Below are 22,134 nucleotides of genomic sequence, written 5' to 3'. Positions count from 1 at the left end.
TGAATATAGTAACTGCTCTCTTTCAGTTACATTGTTTTATTATGCACTGACTTCACATCAGTGAAACAGCTACAGTGTTCAATAACCTGCCTTGCATATTATCCCAAAGTCTTATTTAAATAGGTTTTCTATGCTTCATCAAATTTTGCAAGAATTAATGAACTAACAAAACTATGTCTTTAAGTTTTGACCTAAGAACAAAATTTTAAATTTCTTTTTAAATATACACCTAACAACATGCATTTTTTTCTGTAAGGTTTAAACTGTTAATAAGCTGAATGTGTCAAATTATAAATGCAAAGATCATAAATGATAACATACTGCTCATTAAAATGAAAGTCAGAATAATTCATTATAAGTGTACAGAATCAATCAGTTCTTGTATTACCCCAGCTGGTTATAATTTAGAGGGTAAAAAGATTATGAATGTGTGACCATTAATGCCTGAACACTGGGAGGCGATATGTTTAAAATGTCACTGGTTGAAGATGAGGAAAATATTCAAAGAAAAAATGTTTAAAATTATTACATCAACCTCATTTAAATGTGAACATGTTTCAATTTATTAATTCATATGTTTTTAGCAATAGGTTATAATTCTAAAACATCTATTAGCATGTATGACTGGTTGGATGCCCAGTTTGTGTGTGTATATAAACAGTATGTCATTAGTTTTTGAGTCCATATTGGTCACAAAGTTGAATTTATTGGTATAGAATGTTGAACACTGACTCTTGTCTTCTTTCTCCATTCTAGCTACCCCACCCAGAAAGCATCCATTAGTGTCCTCTTCTTCTTCTCTGGTTCTTATTTGGTGTCTTTAACAGACTCTCTCGGAACTTAGTGTTGGTATGGAATAGTCGGACCATATCATGGTCTCTGTTATCCAGCACCCTAGGCAAAAAGAGGGAAGATTTCTGTGTCCTACGGGTTTTAAAACTCCTTCTGGGTCGGCCTTTCCCATTGATGGAGACATACCAAAGTCTCTCAGCACTGGCTTTGCGTTTACTGCTACCTCCATTGGGCACAGTCCGGTACAGGCGTGATGCATAAGTGTTGTAGCCCAGCTCATGAATCCTTTCCACAAACTCACACTCAGCATTGTACGTCTCCTGTAAAGTAATAACAGTAACCATCAGCTCCAAAAGGATTTGAAAGGAAAAGTGGACTGACACTAGGCCAAACAAGATGAAACTGCATCCCCAAGTCCACCATGTTTTAGAGCTTGATTTTAACTATTCCAAATGCTGTAGGGGTTCAATTTTGCTGGGAGCCATGGTGCAGGTGGATACCTGTCTATCCCCCTTCCCATGCCATTTACAAGAGTCAGAACAGTCACCAAGCTCTAAAATGGTGCCACATCACCACAGTGGACTTGGGGATATGCTATCTTCTAGTTGGCCCATTGTTATGGACATTGGTACTCCCTCCCTGCAGGCCAACCACCTTGTGCACCAAAACCCAAAAGAGAATAGTAGACAGCAAAGTCTATTCATGTCTGTTCTGTAACACACACCATTTTAAAATCATTACTATCAAACATATCACCATGAAAGCTAGAATTTTTTTACTATGAACTAATGAAGACACAGGTTCTCAGCATTGTAAATCATATGACAAGAATGCTGTACTTAAGGGATAACTTTGAAAATGTCAAACATCAGCCACATTTAATATTATAATAACAGAGAAGAATCTGTGTTAAAAAGCAATCCTAAGCATGTCTTCTCAAAATCCAACTCAAGTCTACTTAATGGGGCTTACTCTCAAGAACTTTAGGATTGAACTGGAGGTCTTCTGCAGAAAAGTAAACAGTAGTCTTGCAGCAGCTTAACATTTAACAAGATTTTTTTTATTTTAGTAAAACCTAAAGGAAGATTTTTTTAAAAAAAACCACTCAATCATAGACTGCCAGTAGTTGATAAACTTCTTCTTTGACTTCATGATGGCATGTTGTTATAGCATGGCTAGATACTGGGCATAGGTCAGAGATCAGTCACCCTTCAGTCCCATTCACATCATTATCTGTAGAGATAACAGTTCAATGCTTGAAGTCCACTGACTTCACTGGGATAGAGGTTCTACTGGCTACCTTTAGAGGGTGCCCAATTGATTTCCCACAGATGCCTCCTTTTACCTGTTTTGCTGCCCTCTACATATTTCTCTCCTCCTGCTTGCAGCTCAGACTTCCTGACAACTAGAAATATGACTGGACAGCGTCCAGAAACTTTTAACTGAAGTTAACTGAAGAAACAGTGCCAGTAATATACAGAGAAATTCTGTTCAATATATAGACAGGAACAAGAATAGTTTTAAATAGATGTTGGAAAGTGTAATTACCCCCCAATAAATGAGAACAGCTGTTAAAAGTTTGGGACCCAATGAAGAGGATAAAACTGATTGCACTACAAAGTGGTAAGAGTATTCGATATAAATAAGTAGGATAACCTTAATATGTTAGTTAGAATCAGAATTGATATAATATGGTCTAGACAGTAAGCAATGGATTGTCTGAAGTTTTGAAAAAAAAATTCAGCTAAAATTTATTGGAACATGTTTCGTTTGTTTTTTTTTTAAAAAAACTTTTTTTAAAAAAATAAAAGGCTGTAGGAAATTCTCAGTTAGCCCAGCAGAGGGAGTGAATGGTCCCTTTCTACACCCTCCCAAAGAACTGCACAAGGGTGGGCCCCAAGTGGGCCATCATTTCCACCATAATGCCCCTATAGGTGAGTCCAGACTGGCAAACCTCAGAGCTTTAAATGATAACATTGCACAGCAGAGCCTCTGAGGCGAAATGTATATTGAGGCACTTGCATGCAAACAAGTTGCGGTGAAATACACATCCAGAACCTCATCCTAAGGTTGCCTTTAAGATCTCAGTTAAATGAAGAGGAATGAGTAGAGTGCTGAGAATGTAAGGAAACTTATTTCTCTTCAGTGAAGATTCTGGGGGGGAGAATCTGTTTGGGCTTTGCAGGTTATATTGGACTTTGAACAGTATTTTTTTTTTTTAACTTCACTGATTGCTGTGAATTACCTTGGTTGCTATGAACATATGAAGCTGCCTTATACTGAATCAGACCCTTGGTCCATCAAAGTCAGTATTGTCTTCTCAGACTGGCAGCGGCTCTCCAGGGTCTCAAGCTGAGGTTTTTCACACCTCTTTGCCTGGACCCTTTTTTGGAGATGCCGGGGATTGAACCTGGGACCTTCTGCTTCCCAAGCAGATGCTCTACCACTGAGCCACCGTCCCTCCTTAAAATTTATAATAGAACATATGAACCTATGAAGCTGCCTTATACTGAATCAGACCCTCCGTCCATCAAAGTCAGTATTGTCTTCTCAGACTGGCAGCGGCTCTCCAGGATCTCAAGCTGAGGTTTTTCACGCCTACTTGCCTGGACCCTTTTAAGTTGGAGATGCCAGGGATTGAACCTGGGACCTTCTGCTTACCAAGCAGATGCTCTACCACTGAGCTACCGTCCCTCCCCCTATTTTTCCCTATTAAAAGAAAATTAGTATAGGAATATAAAAATGTGAGAGAAATATTCCTCTCTGATCTGGATTAGAAGAACAAGAGTAATGATACCAAAGCAGCAATCTTTCCTCTTTGAAGAAGCCAACAGAGAATAAACCAGACATCTGCAGAGGTAGATTCTTCTCTGTTTCAGTACTCAGATCTCATGGCTAATTCTCCTTCCTGCATAGGTATCACGGGCTGCATGTACATTTTTAATGGTATTGCTTCAGATTGCAGGTTGGGATGTATCACAAACCTGAATGCTTCCTTCCAATAGGAAACTAGCATGATAAGGGGGAGCTTTGTGTCCCCTTTGTGCTAGGTTTTCATGAACAGGGAGCAAGGAAGTATGCTCTAATATAAACCTTTCTCTTCAGCTTAAAGTCAGGAGAATGGACTAGAGCAGGTATTATTTCTGCATTGCCTCAAAGCTATGAGATGGTATAAAATATTTTTTTCTAAATAAATGTGTTTCAGAGTTCAGAAATTTAAAATTCAAGATCTGTGACCCTCTGCTGAATACAGCTCAACTGTCTTTGCTCAAGCAACAATTTGACAAAACAATCACTTTGTTTTAGGTGGTCTCATCTTCTATAATGTAATAAAGGCTTATTGGCAAAAGTCTGATGCATAGAAATCTCTTCCTTCATTTCCTGTTTCCCAGCAACAAGTCAGGATGATTGGAGAAAGTCCCTAAAAAAGAATGGAGAGGCTGTGTTGGCATTGCATCCTGGACCACCTGCAGCCTGGCTATTGCCTGATCTTAGTTCCAAAGGAAACCCAATTATCCCCCCCCCATATATATATATCTCCCAATATAGGTAAACCAAGCATGTAGGTTTGTATTCCTCAGTTTGTCAGTCATGTCTCTACAATAAGGTTACAATATGCTAAAAAAAATTGCATACAACACTGATATCAACAAATGTAGACTATTATAAACATTTAAATAGAAATTATGTCTAGAAAGCTAAAACACATTGTATCCATGCTGTTTGCCTCTGTGTATCAGAATGGCCAACAACAATCCTTACATGTAAGAGAAATACCAATATCCCCGGGTGGCGTATTCATCCACTTCTATATAGGCAGAGGATGGTCCCAAACTGTGCAGGCCTGATAATAACTGTTTGGATGCCAATAACTTCTAATAACTGTCTGGAGGACATGTGCAGGAAAGGGTGGGTGGCCTTGTAAAGAAACTGAGTTGACTGCCAGTAGCTCCAGCAATTTAATGAGGACTCTCAATTACTTAATTTTTTTAGTTTATTGCAGTGCAACTAAGAGCACTTTCCTGGGAGTAAGCCCCATTGAATTGACCATAGTAGAATTCAGAGTAGAGTTGCTTAAGATTGGTCTCTTAACTACTTTCATATTACTTCTTTTTTTAAAAAAATCATATATTTTAATTAATTTGCATATTGCTAACACTTCCATATTTGAGCTAGTGAAGAACAGAGATACCCTTCCATTTAATCTGTGGCATCTTTTCCTTCATATGTGGAAAGACAAATTAGTACGTTGTCTTTTTAATTCCTTATCATGATAACACATCAGAAGAAATATAGCCTCATAACAGAAAGTACCTTGTCATCTAAAATATGGCCTTCAGCAATGATTTGTCTAAAATCTTCCTCTAGAATGCAGAAGCAGAGCAGACAAAAGATTATCTCACAGTAAATGTGTTGCTATAATCCCTAATTCCAATCCAAGGTAGAGGGATGGGATATTCTAAATCACAAAACATCTCACAGCCCATTTTATTCCATGGACCACACTGAAACACTTGAAGAAAGGGTGAGATCAACATAGTAACAAAGTATGAATGGATGAAAGCAGCCATCCATGTATTGGCTCAGGGGATTTCCTGAGAGGCAGATGCAGGGGGCATTCTCTTCTACCTGCTGCAATAGATAAAAGATTTCTCTCACTTTCTCCCCAGTTCAGTCCCCTCTCCTCAAGCATTTTAATATGTTCCTTCAAATAAAATGAAATAATGAAAGGTATAGAAAAGTCTTGCTTTTCGTTAGTGCGATATCTGCTCAAGTGCACAGTAACATGTAGATGTGGTACATGCGATGGAGTCTCAAATCACATGTACCATAAAGCCAGATCAAAGTGTAGAAGCATAATTGCAAAGAGTTGGAGAGAAGCTTCATTTAATTTGCACATCCTTTCAGTCTATTAGCAGCTGCTACACCTCTGGCATTAGCTCCCAACTGAAATGACTTTACACATGCTGAGAGCCCATTCATTACCTTGTGCAAATGGGACTCCCATTGACATCCCTGGGAGACTTTTTTCCCTTGTGAAAAGTTTCCTAATCATGCTGTCAATAGTAGATTTCCTTAGCTCTTGACACTTACCTGAATGAATTATCATCTCTAAATCAATATCTCTGCATGTTTAAATGTATATGCCAAAAAGAGGATCCAATAAAGTGATTCCTCAATGACTCTTGCCACTATTTAAATATGTAACAGCGCCCGGAACACCTCTGCTGCTGTTAAACTATAGAATAGATATATTATAGATTATAGATGCTGGATTAGTGTTGTTTTAAAATTTTATGCTGTTTTATAATTTTAATGTGTCTATATGTTTAATGCACTTAATGTATTTTAATTACTGTATTTATAACATGTTTTATTGAATGTTTGTTAGCCGCCCTGAGCCTGCCTAGGTGGGGAGGGTGGGATATAAATAAAATTAATAATAATAATAATAAATAATTTGTTAGTATCATCTTCCTCTTTGCTATGCAGTCTGGATTATTTAGTGCAGTGGATGAGCTACATGCATAAAAGAAAAACTTTCGTACCTCCCACTTACAATTATGCTCCATCTATAGATCTTCAGGTCTTGGCTGCTTAATCCCCCACACACACCAAATTAAACCAAAGGGCATATTTTTGTTCTCTCTCCATGTTTGTGCATGGCCACCAGCATTTGGGCCCTCAGACTTCAATGGAGTTTAAATCCCCATTGAGAATGATTGGCACTCGAGTGGAGGATGCTTCAACTTCCTTGCCATAGTTAAAATGCTTCTGACGTAAACGGTACTTACTGAAGCATAAAGTCGGCCTCTTTTGTTCATGGCCAGGTATCTGCCGGAGAAACAGCCTTTGATAGCAACAATTCCAACATCCACTGCAGTTATCTCTAGAATGCCTAAGACAGACAAGGGTTTATTTTTAGATAAGAAATGATCCATGTACATACCCATCATTATCATTACATTTTCACATATTGAGCCTACACATTGGAAAGAAGCTCACTTGATTTCAGTAGGACTGTTGCCATGTATTTGCCCTAGCTCTGTGGCTTCAGTTTTCCCCCAGAAGCTTAGGCACATATACAGACTGCATATATCAAACACTGCCAGCACTGATATGGTCAGGGAAGCTTTATATAGGCACTGGATCCATGTGGAGCTTTGGCTGCCAACTGATTTGTTTAAGATCGACATGCCAATGTACAAAATAATCACTCTTCCTTTCATCTTCCCAATCAGTTTATCAAGTGGCCCATTTTTGTTCCCATGAAATAAATAGTAAAATGGTGTCAAGCATAGCTTGCTCAAGCTTGACGCTGAGAATTAAGTAAAAATTTCACACCCAGGTCTCCTAGGACTTGGTGGTTAGGCTCTCTGTTTTCAAGCTGTTGATATGAAATTGTCCAAACATGACTTCTGAAAATGATCTAAATATGACTTCCATCTGGAAAACATAATACCACTAAACTAGTATTTACTAAACTCATAATCAAATTTCTATCCTCAGAAAAGACAACACAACAAAACAAGGATATGGGAGCCATTTGAAGCAAACTCTTAACTGGTAAATCCCCAGCTGTTTGATTGAGATTGAACTGCTTGGAAAAAGAAAGATCTGACATTGAACTAGAGGCTCACCTAATCCTATATGTCTATAAAAAGTTTAAATCCCCTTTAATGCCTTTCTTAGGAGCACAAGAGTGCTTGACTTATTGAAACATACCACAAAGCTGCCCATTTCAAGACAATGCTCTTGCTGAGGTCTCCAGAGGGCAAAATGGAGCAAGATGAGTGGCTGCATCTTAGGGCCATGCATGGTACCATGAAAGGAGGCAGTAATTTTAAAAGTCAGCATAGCCCTTGGGAGAGAACAATATGGCTGTCTGAGCCACATTCAAAAAGAGGAAATATTTCAGCCATCAAAGAAATTGTCTCCTAGCCTGGACTAGGGAAACAAGAAAGGCAAGGATGTGGGTGGGAAAGGCTCCTTCATACTTTACAGAGCAACAGATCTGGGTTTGCCACCAAGCATGCTCTGAAAAGAGATCCATAGACCTTTGTGATTAGTATAGCCATATTGCACATTATTCTTTAACTGCTGTTTGAAATGTTATGTACTGCTTTCCCACTGTGTTTAAACACAAAACAATCAGAATAAAAATCACAAAATTAAAAGCACAGTATGATACATATGTTTTCAAACACTTGTTTTGATGCATTCATTTTATTTTAGGATCATTTTAGGCCTATGTAAATCTCCCAAAAATTGTGACTACTGTCTAAGAAAATAAAACACCTAGGAGATGTTGGAAGAATTAATATTATATGTGCATATTTATGATCTGAGCTTCAGATTTCAATTTAAGAACCTTCATTTCTCATTATAATAACTTTAGCATCCTTTTACTTTCCTCACTAACGAGGAAATATTTTTGCTCAATTCTTTTTACAGATTGGGATCTACTCTTAGAAAAGATGCTATATTTTCATTCAAAGTAAGCCTAAAGAGTAGGAAATGTACTCTGAAACTGACATGGCTCATTCACACATGCATGTCTATCACTTAGCATGGCATTGTACAATGATAGGACTTGACAGTTTTCAGCTGAATGTGTGAACTGGTGCCATTGTGATGTAGTGGGGTTTTTAAAAAGTGATATGAAAGCTGGATCAGTTGTGTCTAATCAGTGATTACTGTTCTCTACATGCAAGTCATCACTAGCTTTTTCACTTACATTTGTAAATTCACAAAAAGTTAGAAAAGAAATCGAAACACAATATTGAAGCTCTTCCTCTCTACTTTCTATGCTAGTCACAACAAACGATGTCATGCCTGACCTAATAAGTCTGTATAAAGACAGGTAGTTAGACTGATGCACTAATTCTGTTACATAAGTTAAGGCAGTATACATAAAGTTCCAATCCAGGCACTGATGTAGCCTAGCCTTACTGAGATTGTTTCCAGATCATACTCAAAGCCTAAAGTTAGAGTGGCTACACTTATTTCTTGGAGTAAAATAATTTCAGTATCATTGTATGATTTTTCTCTTTCCTTAGGAAACTCAAATACATGAGGAGAAACAAAGATCCATTGAAAACATGATTGGCTAGAAGAATGCTTTAATTCACTGTATATCTATTCTGTTTAGCTCTATTGCAAGGAATTAATTGCTTGTTCAGCTCTGGAAGATTGTTTCCTCCCACTGAATTTTTAGGAACCTTAGTTAAATTTTCATATGTTGAGAACAAGAGCTGATGCATGTATGTAGCTTAGTTGTTATCTCATCACTTGTGACACCATAGAGTGAAACCTAAGCACTCATGTGTCCTATTGGTTTCACTGAGATGGGAAATTGCTTAACTTTTCTTTAATCATGCCCCTGGAGATTCTCAACTGAGCCTTCTCAACTGATGATTTGCAATATGAACGTCTTCCACTGTTGGGTAATCAAAATGTTGGCTGACTGAAAGGCCTGTCTATGATGGATGCATGCCATCCTTGGATAATCACATCAAGTGATGAATGTAAATACTTGAACTCACCCCAACCTCTGTTCTCCTTTGTACTGGGGAATCATATTTCACACTGTATTGTGTATAGCCAGTCTTTCTCTGATACGCAGCACTATTATGCTTCTGACAGGCTCTTTTTCCTTCCCATGTTTGTTGTTATTTTCTGAGTCAATTCAAAAAGAGACAGGAGTAATTTCCTCTTCTCTAAATACTCACAAATCCCCAAACAAGGTTAAGAGGGAGAAGAGAGAGCAGAAAACAGACTGAAGTGTTAAAGTTGCCCTGCAATGTTATTTACAAAACCCCTCAATGGTTCCGCTGACAACTTCATTCCCCACCCCACACACACACATGGTGCTAAAATCCAGTATGGTGTGAAGAGAGAGATATCCAGGCCAGTGAGTCCTGGGGAGTGAAAGCCCTGCTGCACTTTAGTCAGGATGGACAGATCAAGAGACAGTCATTATGTTATCCTCTTCCTCCTTGGTAAAGTCAGGTGAGTAGTTTGTCCTCTCAGAGATGCTATAAGTGCAGGGATGCACTCCTGGAGGAATGAGGGTATGCAGAGCAGTACTGCAGCTGAGTCCTTGAAAGATGCTGAGCAGGGACAAAAGAGCCAGGCACACCAAGGGGATGTCCTTTGGGCTCTGCCCTCCCCTTCTTTTCAGGAGAGGCAAACCTGAAAAGACTCTTTGCTTTGCATCCTTGGCAGCCTGCTCCTTTGTCTCCTTGGCATTCTATCAAAACCAGTGGGGGAATAAGCTGGGGTGGGTGTTGGGGGAGTCATTTTAGAAAATAATTTCCAATGTCACTCATACCTACCTCCACTGAGCATCAGCTGGAGATGAAAGAGAACAAGATCCTATTGATCTGGGACACCACAAGTTCCCCCCCACACACACACTTTCCCCCCATGATTTCCTCTGTGTGTATGTTTCATGGGCAAAGAGAAAAGCAGGAAACTAACGGAAGTTACCAGGCACTAATCACAAGCAACTAGCAGCATGATGCTGTGCAAGTTTACTCAGGAATAAGTTCCACTCTATTGAATGAGTCTTACTCCCAGGTAAGTACACAGAACACCGCTCTGTAATACTTGGGCAACATAACCATGATTCTGATACTCCATGCTCTGGCTGTATTGCATTAAATTAATCCAAACAGGATCAAAATCTTAAGAGGTCAGAAGGACGCTGGCAATGAGTTTTAAGTGTAAGGCTGCTCAGCAAAAAGGACATTGATTTGTAGGCTACAATTTTGTAGGGACTCATCACTTCACTTTGTGGGTTAGCAGAACCATTGCTGATCCTGAAACAGAGAAAGGCCCATGTCTGAACCTGAACATAAGAGAAGCCATGTTGGATCAGGTCAATGGCCCATCCAGTCCAACATTCTGTGTCACACAGTGACCAAAAAATGAAGTGCGATGGAGGTCCACCAGTGGGGCTAGGAGCTCTCCCACTGTGCCCCCCCAAACACCAAGAATACATAGCATCACTGCCCTAGATAGAGAGTTCCAACAATATGCTGTGGCTAATAGCCACTGATAGATCTCTGCTCCATATGCTTATCCAATCCCCTCTTGAAGCTGTCTATGCTTGTAGCTGCCACCACCTCCTGTGACAGTGAATTCCACGTGTTAATCACCCTTTGGGTGAAGAAGTACCTCCTTTTATCCATTCTAACCCAACTGCTCAGCAATTTAATTGAATGTCCACGAGTTCTCGTATTGTGAGAAAGCGAGAAAAGTACACTTCTCTAACCTGTGAGTTATCCTTAGCTGCGATTTACCATTGGCCAGAGAAAGCGAATTTGCACATGGCCAAAGACATTCTTTTTTAGCTTCATTTTATTTCTCTGTGGTCACTCAGGCAAGAACTCCATCTCTCCTGAGCCCTTGACTAAGGGCTGTCAATTGTTTTTTAGGGCTATGTTGCTTCTATGGCTGGTCTTGAGAATTACATTTTTGGGGCAATGTATTTAACAGGAATTATAGCATCGGTATCCCCTCCATGTTTTGCTTAAAGGACAGAACAATTTTCCTGTCTTATACTGAAAGGTCACTATGTTTGGAGACAGGAGGTCCCAGCGACCTTTATTTGTGCATTCATTCATTCCATTTTCAGCACTCACCCACTTCGTTATTGCGTGTTACTTCAGGTGTTCGAGGGCTGAACCGTGCTCTGGAACTACACCCTACAGAACCTCGTCTAAAGTCACAGTTTAGCCCAATAAACCGGACGGGTTGGTCAGGACCAAGGCAACAGAGCATCTAATGAGGAGGGCCCGAGCCCTAGGATGGTTCAAGGTGAGCCATGTGCAGAGAAAAACCCCAAGAAGGGCAGGCTGAAGATCTCGGGATGAAACTGGCCACCAAGCAGGTGGCCTTTGCCCAATCTCTTCCGTCCGATCAAGCTGCCGGTTTCTCAGAAAGGACTGTAAAGCGCCTGGAGCTTCCTCCGTCAGAAAGGCGATCGGTGCCTGCAGGTTACAGACTTCTCTCCCTGCTCAGGGAAGCCCCGCGATGAAAGCAAAGGCTTGCTCGGGATTTAAGTCCCACGGAAATCAAAGCGACTGACTTCCATCATGTCATGGGGTGGGGTGAGGATGACATGATGTGTCCCAAGAGGAGAATCGGGCAAGGGAGATGCCGAAGCGAAGCTACTTACTGAAGACGCTGTTTTTCTCCAAGGTGCCGTTGATCCGCCCATTGGCGTGGATCTGGAGGTGATACTTCGTGGCGCAATAGAGCTTCCTGCGCCGGGGCGCTCCGCCGAGATGCTCGTAAACCCCGCCGCGCCCGCCGGCGTCTCTGCGCCAGCGCGGGTCGCAGGTCTCTCCTCGCGGGGCACAAGCAGGCCCCTTGGGAGGCTCCCCGGCAGCTGCCAGCCCGGGGGAGCCGGGCGCCTGCAGGACGCTCAACAGCACCAGCCAGATGGTCACCATTGTGGCATGGTGGTGGCCCCGGGGGCGCTCAGCTGGGAGCAAAGGATGCCGCCGCAGCTCCCATCACAGAGGTCTGCGCTGGAGCAGCCCGCAGCCCTGGTGGCCAAGGACGCGCCGGCTCCTGCCCGGAGGCATTGCCAAGCGGCGAGCGAGGGTGCGAGGCCGGGGGGGGGGGGGGCTGTGGCGGGCCGGCGGGCGTTTTGATCGGCTGCAGATCTATTGAAATGAATAGGCGTCGAGGAAGGCAGGAGAGGAGGCCCAGCTGTTTGCGTTAGGCGGAGCTGCTGGGCTCAGGGTACTCCTCGGGTCTGAGCGGGACAGACTGCCTGCAGGACAGAGAGGGAGAGAGCCAGCCAGACGGGGGAGGGAGGGAGGGAGGGAGAGAAGGGAGGGGGGCAAACGGGGCCACGGCAAGTCAGCAAGAGAGACTGGGGGGGAAACTTCATTGATCGACAGGGCATGGCGGCGCGGGGGGCGGGGGGGGGGAGCTTCCTGCAACAACTGACTGATCTGCGACCGACTGATACAGAGCCGGGGAAGGAAAGGCATCAGTTTCGTGCGATCTCCCCGAGTACAGCCCGGATAAAATTGCACAGCGCTGAGAGCGCGCCTGCGCACCTACACCTTCACTCACACACACGGTGGCCCTTTGTGGACAACGGCATCTCTCTCACACACACACACACACCTATTGGTGACAACATGAGCGGATAGTTTCTTTGATTCTGGACACCTCCCAAAGAAGCACGCCCCCCCCCCCCCAAAAGTCGAACAAAAACATCCAGGCCAGAACGACTGAATTTGGCACCTGAAGATTAGACCTGGAGAAGCGCATTTCTGGTCTCCGAGCCCGGCTTCTCGATCCCTGCTCCCCGTGGGAGACAGCAACCAGGACTGATGGGGAAGAGGCTTTTCAAAACACACCTTGAAAACTCAAAGTAAAGCATTGGAAAAGCTGTTTGGACACCAAAGAGAAAGGATGGTCATCTTTGCCTTTGCTGGCTAATGCTGTAAGATCGATCATATCGATCAGTTGGCCATGCACACTAAATAACACACTGACATCAAGCCGCTTTCAATGCGCTCTGCAACCGGACTTTACCGTGTGAAATGGCAAAACCCACTCGAAAAGGGTCACTGAAGTGGATTGAAACGGCATTGTTTAGCATGTGTGAAAGCGCCCTGGTTTTGCCAACTCCGAAAACCTTACAGAGCTATAATACTGAGATTTTAATACATTCCTTTAAATAAATAACCCCAAGCAAGATGAGTACTTGTTGCTCTCTGGCCAATTACACCAGACGGACCGCTCGGTTCAGACTTCAGAGAATTCTGACCTCTTCTGCTTTGCATTGTCTTGTTTTAAAATCACCTCGCAAAATCTCTGGCCAAGAAGAAAAATAATCGGTTTAAGCCGCTAAATACTTTCAATTGACTGCGTGCAAAACGATGACTGCTCGAATCCGCTGCGGGGCTGGGACCACGCAGGTCTTCACAGTTAATGGCATCGCGCTCAAGAGGGGCCGTCCATAAAAGGCCGGAACGTCAGGCTCCTGTGCACTTCTCTTGACGTCTGTGGGACTTACTCTCGAGTAAATGACCTTGAAAGTTTGCTCGCCTCGGGCTACAGTTACCCGAATTTTTTTTCACAAGCTCATATTTAGGAAATCCAAAATATTGAAAGAAATCGCGTGTGTGTGTGTGGGGGGGTGGATTCCTCAAGGAAAGCAACAAGAAAAATGTATTTTCCCTAAACCGTTTGTATCCTTTGCAGACGGATGCTATTATGTATGCTTACCCGAGAACAAGGAACAAGAAGTTCGACGGGATCTGCGGTAACTGAGTAAGCGTCAGATTGCAACCTTAGACGAACTGACCCCCTAAATGATTTTTTTTTTAATCGAGACCTCTGCCCCCCCCCTCCACACACCCCTGACACCTTCCCTTGGCATCCTGCCGCCTCCTCGCCCCCACCAGCCAGGCGCCTGCCTCACACACAGAACTTGGCCAGACAGAACGCGAAAATCTCTACACGATCGGCTCGGTAACTGCTCCCCCCCCCCCCGCCATGAATAAAGGAATCGCTGCTTAGACACAGACGTATTTGTCTTAAACGGATCAGGGAGTGGTGTGAGATCGTTCGGGCTTCCATGCGGGCGGGTCCTGTGTAACATTAATTACAAGTGCAACACCCCCCCCCCCCCTCCAGCACACACCGGAGAAAGAAGGAGCGCTGCTGCCCCGGTCTGTGAGGGAGGCCACCCGGAGGGAGGGGCTAGGGCAGGCAGGCAGGGGGGCGCTCCTGCACGTCTCGGTTGCAGCGGGAGAGGAATCAGGGCAGCCTCTGAGAAGATGCTCGGGCAGGGGGGGGGGAGAGCAGGCGGGCTGGCTGTCGGGGCCACCGGGGGCCACGGAAGTTCTTTCTGGGCCCTGCAGCAGCGCTGCTTCCCCCTGCCCGGCATCCCGCAACCTCTCCTTCCTTAGAAGTCAGACAAGCCTCGCGGGAGGAAGGCGCAACACGTGAATGAGGCAGGCAGGCGCCAATTGCTTCCATCTTGACGGCCCTGCAGTCGGTCGGGGTTTCCAGCCTGAGCAGCGGCGCCGCCGCCACCTCCGCCTTGGGCGAGAGCGGCCCAGAGAGAGACAGCAGCCGGCTCGCTCTCGCCCCCCGAAGCATCAAAGGGCTCCGGGCCTGCGAGCTGCTGCGGGCCCCGGGAAGCTCCGCCCCTGCCTCGGACCTTGTCTGGGGGCCGGTTCGGAAAAGCAGACCGGGAGGCCCTTTCATGTGGTCTGCTTCGAACCGAGGGCGGGACGTCAGATGTGGTCGAGCGACTCTTTCTGAGAACATTTTTTCTAATTATGCCCCCGAGCTTTTTGTGGCCCCAAAGTATTAATCAGAGAGCCCTTTGAGGCTGGGACTTGATCTGGACGACGAGGAGGAGGAGGAAGAGGTGGCTGCAGAGCGCGCTGCCCGGCGGCCTCACGGGAAACCGCAACTCCCCAGTCATCCATTCAGCCCACGGACAACGGGCAGTCGGAAGGAGAGCTCGTCGCCGGGATGCACAGGGCCCCACTGGGGAAGCACTGCAGAGCGCGGCTAGAGCTGTCCTCACATCCCCGCCCCTTCCAGGTAGACGATTTCGGTTCTTGATCCCAAATAGTCGACCTGGGAGTAAATTCCCCTTGGCTTCCGCGGCAGCAGAGAGGAAGGGCAGGTACCTTCTGGCGGTTTTGCTTCAGAGGCGGTCCAATGAAGCCCCCCCCCCCAACACCCCCCTGGTTTTACATCGTTCTCCTCGCCTCCGTTTCAGCCCTGCCCCGAGGCAACCCCGGGAGAGCGGCACCGACCCAGTGAGCTTCCACGGCAGAGGACTTGAGGTCCACAGTGGAACCTGAGCAGCCCAGCCACGGAGCGGGCTTGCTTCTAGGGAAGGGTCTACTCTTGGAGGTGACAGGCAGACGCGACGCATTCCCAAGGTCCTGCTATGAAAAGGTCGCGGGCAGTCCCACTTGGAAAGGGGCAGCAGGAGCGCTTTCGGGCCCGCTTCGAAGCGAGGCGTCGTGCCTTCAAAGGGCCACCGTTCCCAAGAGCACCCTCCGCGTGGCGGGGCTGCACACGGGAAGGTCGGGAAGAAGAACAAAGTAGGAGTCAAGCGGCACCAACATAGTTTTATTCCGAATGTAAGCTTTCGTATGCTCCTCGTATGACGAAGTGTGCTTCGAGCACACGAAAGCTTACGTTCTGAATAAACCTTTGTGGGTCTTAAGGGTGCCACGCGACTCCTGCTTTGTTCTACTGCTTCAGACCAACACGGCGGCCCACTTGGATCTTTGTTCTGGAAGCGGGGCTTTTGCCTCGGGTAACGCGGTACACGCCGGCACCCTTGAAACAGAAATGGAGAAATAGCAACTTTCTCCGCCCGCCCCGCCCCCCCTCCCGCGCCCCTTTTCGACTTGTTGGGCGGCTTAGGGGAAAGTTTCGTTGCCCGTCTGGCTCATCTTGCCATGCTCGGGCTCGGCCTTTGGTGCCCACTGGCGCCCTGCTTCCAAAACGCTGCCCTTCCCCGCCCGCCCGCCCGCCCGCCGCGGCCTTTCGGCCTCTTGAGCCTCGCCGTCGGTTATTTACAAGAGGCGAAAGGAACTCCGAGAGCGAGAAGGAAGTAACAATTTGTCGAGCAATAAATCTCCGGGGGGGGGGGGGAGTGGAACCCTTGGGAGGAAAAAGCTGCCCTCCCTCCCTCCCTCCCTCCATAAAACATTCATTACTAATTCAAACACGGAGCGTGGGAAGGCAGGAAGGACAGGCGGCTGTTTGGCCCCGGGGTTGGACCGGCAAGTGCCCCGTCGTTGCGCAGAAATGTCCCATCCTGCCAGTCAGATCATGGCCCCCGCTGAGGCTGGGAGGTCCGGAAAAAGTCTCATCAGCCCGACCCAGCTTCCTTTGCGGCTTCCTCCTCCGTAGGGATTGAGGTCCTGCACCCTGAGAGCAATGCAATTTGATCTCAAGATCTTTTCAGATCACACAGCATCACTGGGACTTCTTTGATGCCTGCCTAATGCTCAGTATCAGAACAAGTTTGTGTCCACCTTTAAGACCAACAAGGTTTTATTCAAGGTATAAGCTTTCCTGTGCATTTTCCACGCTTCTTCAGATACAATGAAACGGAAGATATCTGCCCCTACATATAGGTAGAGAGTGAGCAGTAAATCGGCACACAGCACAATGAAGATGTTTACCCTTCATTGATTCAAGGACCAAGCAGGAATAACAAACTTAGTTTATATGCTTACCATTTGTTTGGATTTAATTGGGGAGAGGAACATCATGAAGGGAATAAATATGCCAAAGCTGAACATTGATGGGTAGATGTATCCTTAATTGTGGAATACTGATAGTAATTAACTGGGACATAAGAACATAAGAGAAGCCATGTTGGATCAGGCCAATGGCCCATCAGTCCAACACTCTGTGTCACACAGTGGCCAAAAAAATTATATACACACACACATATATATATATATATATATATACACACTGCCTAATAGCCACTGATGGACCTCTGCTCCATATTTTTATCTAACCCCCTCTTGAAGCTGTCCATGCTTGTAGCTGCCACCACCTCCTGTGGCAGTGAATTCCACATGTTAATCACCCTTTGGGTGAAGAAGTACTTCCTTTTATCCGTTTTAACCTGACTGCTCAGCAATTTCATTGAATGCCCACGAGTTCTTGTATTGTGAGAAAGGGAGAAAAGTACTACTTTCTCTACTTTCTCCATCCTATGCATTATCTTGTAAACCTCTATCATGTCACCCTGCAGTTGACGTTTCTCCAAGCTAAAGAGCCCCAAGCGTTTTAACCTTTCTTCATAGCAAAAGTGTTCCAACCCTTTAATCATTCTAGTTGCCCTTTTCTGGACTTTTTCCAATACTATAATATCCTTTTTGAGGTGCGGTGACCAGAATTGTACACCGTATTTCAAATGAGACCGCACCATCGATTTATACCGGGGCATTATGATACTGGCTGATTTGTTCTCAATTCCCTTCCTAATAATTCCCAGCATGGCGTTGGCCTTTTTTATTGCTATCACACACTGTCTTGACATTTTCAGTGAGTTATCTACCACGACCCCAAGATCTCTCTCTTGGTCAGTCTCTGCCAGTTCACACCTCATCAACTTGTATTTGTAGCTGGGATTCTTGGCCCCAATGTGCATTACTTTGCACTTCGCCACATTAAACCTCATCTGCCACGTTGATGCCCACTCACCCAGCCTCAACAGATCCCTTTGGAGTTCCTCACAATCCTCTCTGGTTCTCACCACCCTGAACAATTTAGTGTCATCTGCAAACTTGGCCACTTCACTGCTCACTCCCAACTCCAAATCATTTATGAACAAGTTAAAGAGCATGGGACGCAGTATTCAGCCCTGCGGCACCCCACTGCTTACCGTCCTCCACTACGAAGACTGCCCATTTACACTCACTCTCTGCTTCCTATTAATTAGCCAGTTTTTGATCCACAAGAGGACCTGTCCTTTTACTCCATGACTCTCGAGCTTCCTAAGGAGCCTTTGATGAGGAACTTTATCAAAAGCTTTCTGGAAGTCAAGGTAAACAACATCTATTGGGTCTCCTTTGTTCACCCCCTTAAAGAAATGTAAAAGGTTAGTGAGGCAAGATCTTCCCTTACAGAACCCAAGCTGAGTCTTTCTAAATAACCCGTGTTCATCAATGTGCCTACTCATTCTGTCCTTGATAATGGTTTCTACCAATTTTCCCAGGATTGAAGTCAGACTGACTGGCCTGTAATTTCCTGGATCTCCTCTGGAACCCTTTTTAAAGATGGGGGTGACATTTGCTACCTTCCAGTCCTCAGGAACGGAGGCAGATATCAATGATAGATTACATATTTTTGTCAGAAGATCCACAAGTTCACCTTTGAGTTCTTTCAGAACTCTTGGATGTATGCCATCCGGATCTGGTGACTTATTAGTTTTTAATTTGTCAATCGGTTGTAGGACCTCCTCTCTTGTCACCTCAATCTGACTCAGGTCTTTCAACACCCCTTCCAAAATTAGTGGTTCTGGAATGGGCAAACACTTCTCGTCTTCCACAGTGAAGACGGAGGAAAAAAATACATTCAGCGTCTCAGCCATTTCCCTAGCCTCCTTCTGTAATCTTTTTACACCTTGGTCATCCAGCGGCCCCACTGCTTCCCTGGCTGGTTTCCTGCTTCTAATATATTTGAAGAAATTTTTATTGTTGGTCTTTATGTTTTTTGCAATATGCTCCTCATAGTCCCTTTTTGCCTGCCTGATCACAGTCTTGCATTTGATTTGCCACAGCTTATGTTCCCTTTTATAAATCTCACTTGGACTAGCTTTCCATCGCTAAAGAAGTCCTTCTTACCTTTTACAGCTTCCATTATTTTGTTTGTTAACCATGCAGGCCTTTTCTTATACCTGTTTGTGCCTTTTCTAACTTGTGGTATATATTTTATCTGAGCTTCTAGGATTGTAGTTTTAAATAGCCTCCAACCTTCCCCAAGGGTTTTGACTGTATTTACCTTTCCTTTCAGTTTCCTCTTCACATGCCTCCTCATCTCAGAGAATTTACCCCTTTTAAAGTTAAATGTGGTTGTGCTGGTCTTTTGAAGCAACTCTCTATTTATATAAATGGTGAAATCAATAACGTTATGGTCACTGCTCCCAAGCGGTGCAATCACTTTTACATCTCTCACCAAGTCTTGGGCATTACTTAGGACCAAATCCAGGATTGCCCCACCCCTGGTAGGTTCTGAGACCATCTGCTGAATAGCACAGTCATTGAGAGCATCAAGAAACTCAATCTCTTTCTCTCGACCAGAACACATATTGACCCAATCAATCTGCGGGTAATTAAAATCACCTATTACGACACAGTTTTTTTGTCTAGCCACTATCTTTAATCCTTCCATCATATTATAATCATCCTCTATCTTTTGATTTGGTGGGTGATAACAAACTCCCATAGTTAAATTTCCTTTTGGGCCCTCTATATCAACCCAAAGCATTTCTAGAAGGGAATCTAATTCTCTGACCTCAGTCTTACTGGACTGTATATCCTCTCTGACATACAGAGCCACCCCACCTCCAACCCTTCCCTCCCTATCCTTCTGATATAACTTATATCCAGGAATCACCGTGTCCCACTGATTCTCGTTATTCCACCAAGTTTCTGAAATTTCCACAATTTCTATGTTTTCTCCCAACACTAAACATTCCAACTCACCAATTTTACTTCGAACACTTCTAGCATTTCCATACAAACATCTATAATTTCCCAGGCAAGCTAGGCCTGCAACCTTCCTCCTGCCACCTCAAGACTTTGGCAAACAGTCCATACTGTTTGTCACCATCTCAGTGGACAACTCTGATCCATTACCCAGTAGAAAAGGAACAGCTAACCCTTCATCTCTTTGAGATGAATCCTTCCGAACCAGAGACATTTCATCTCCTGTTGGCTTTCTCCCAAGATTTAATTTAAAAACTGCTCTGCCACCTTTTTGATTTTAAGCGCCAGCAGCCTGGTTCCATCTGGGGACAAGTGGAGACCATCTCTTTTGTACAGCTCCCGCTTGTTCCAGAAAGCATCCCAGTGCCTAACAAACTTAAACCCTTCCTCCTTACACCATTGTCTCATCCACACATTGAAACTTCTAATTTGTGCCTTTCTCTCCTGCCCTGCATGTGGAGCAGGTAGCACTTCTGAGAAGGCTACCTTGGAGGTCCTGGCCTTAAGTCTCCCGCCTAGCAGGACTTCTCAACCCTCATGCTCCCTGGCAGCAATGGGGCTGCCATGTTCACAGCAGGGCTCATCTAATATGCCTAACTGACTGTCTCTGCTTTTCCAGGTCAGTCACCTCGGCCTCAAGGGTACGAACTTGTTCCCTGAGGTCCAGGAGCTCCTTGCATCGAGCACACACCCAAGACTTCTCTCCTATGGGCAGATAGTCATACATGTGACACTCAGTGCAAAACACTGGAAAGCCCCCATCCCTTGCTGGCATTCTACCTTCACGATAGCTTTAAATATATATATATACAGTCCCCTTTAAATCCTGTTTGTTTATGTGGTTCCCCTTCTGGAGGATCAACTTACCTTATTGGGAGCATAAGGAAATTAGAGATCTGGGTTCCTGGTCCTTACACAGCCCCCAGGTGAAGAGCCACAGGCCAAGAACCCTTTAGCTCTCTGGCAAAGCGCAGCTTAACAATGCAAAGAGGGTGGGGAACACAGCCACTCCTAATCAATCAGCAACAATCACCTTAATCACCTTCACCTTCAGCCCACTCAACCAAACAAACAGCAGTTCCCCAGCAACCACAAACTCAGAATTTTCAGCAGTCACACAAACTCAGAAATTCTCAGCAACTTCCCCAGCTGCTCACCCTTATATCAGTTATTCTCTGCTCTATCTCAGAGCTTCTCTGCTCTCTGTCAGAACTCTCTGAAATGTGCTCAGCCTCTGGCAAGGCGCAGCTTAACAATCTTAATGGACCTTGCCATTATACTCCATCCATCTGTCTCCTCCCAAGGATGGAAGCGACCTTACAGCATCTTCTTTGAACTGAGGTGACTGCTTGTGTAGCGTTATTTCCCCTGTCCCCAGAGCAGAGAAATAAATTCCAGTGTACTATTCCAAATTTCATTATATTCTACAATTCATTGCATTACAACCTACTATTCTAAACTATTATTCCAAATAAGAAATAAAATAAAACAAAGAGGACATATGACCCTTCTGGGGGATTGGTGAGAATACAGATGTAACGCCTGAAGGAAGTTAGCATATGTAGTGAGATAAGAAACCAATATTCCTATTAAGTCCTGGAGACTCCATTGTTCTAAGTGTTGCAGCTCAACAATTTCCATTTCTAGAGACTTCCGGGGGAGGAAAATGTCGAGCTGAGCTGCTTCTCATAACAGGAGCAGGCTGGAACTTCTGTTCGGGGTAGTGGAAGGCAATTTAAAGCCTACTGCCTACTTTTATCAGTCAGAGATTACTGCTTAATGGAATAAATTTAAAAGGTGGGAAAGGAAAATCTAGAAAGTCTGGAAGAAGAGGGGAGGAAGAGGTGAAATTTGGACTTTATAAATATAAAAGAGTGTTAAAAGTGCTAAAAAGTGGAAAGGAATTTATTGTTTAGTCTACTTGCAGTTTTGAAAAAAGAGCACCATCGTCACAGACCTGCAGCACATTCAAGCAAGACAGGAAGTACGTCAAGTATTGTGAGATCTCCCTACCAGTGTGAATGAGACTTCATGGCAACAAAAGCAGGAAGTAGCGGAAGGAAAACCTACTCTAGGAATTTACTACCATTGAGAAACATCG

General features: G+C 44.6%; 1 protein-coding gene across 1 annotated transcript; it reads right to left on the bottom strand.

Annotated features, from left to right (window-relative positions):
• Nucleotides 1-731: 731 nt before the first annotated feature.
• On the bottom strand, nt 732-12,254 carry FGF3 (fibroblast growth factor 3). The gene is made up of 3 exons (XM_060262379.1): nt 11,978-12,254; nt 6,588-6,691; nt 732-1,112 (listed from the first exon to the last, which is right to left on the bottom strand). The coding sequence occupies exons 1-3, from the start codon at nt 12,252-12,254 to the stop codon at nt 780-782; spliced, it is 714 nt and encodes a 237-aa protein (XP_060118362.1). The 3' UTR covers nt 732-779.
• Between the last annotated feature and the right edge of the window lie 9,880 nt (nt 12,255-22,134).

This window comes from Heteronotia binoei, chromosome 21 (genome assembly GCF_032191835.1).
Source record: "Heteronotia binoei isolate CCM8104 ecotype False Entrance Well chromosome 21, APGP_CSIRO_Hbin_v1, whole genome shotgun sequence".
Lineage (NCBI taxonomy): Eukaryota > Metazoa > Chordata > Lepidosauria > Squamata > Gekkonidae > Heteronotia > Heteronotia binoei.
This window is presented reverse-complemented; position numbering and strand designations above follow the sequence as displayed.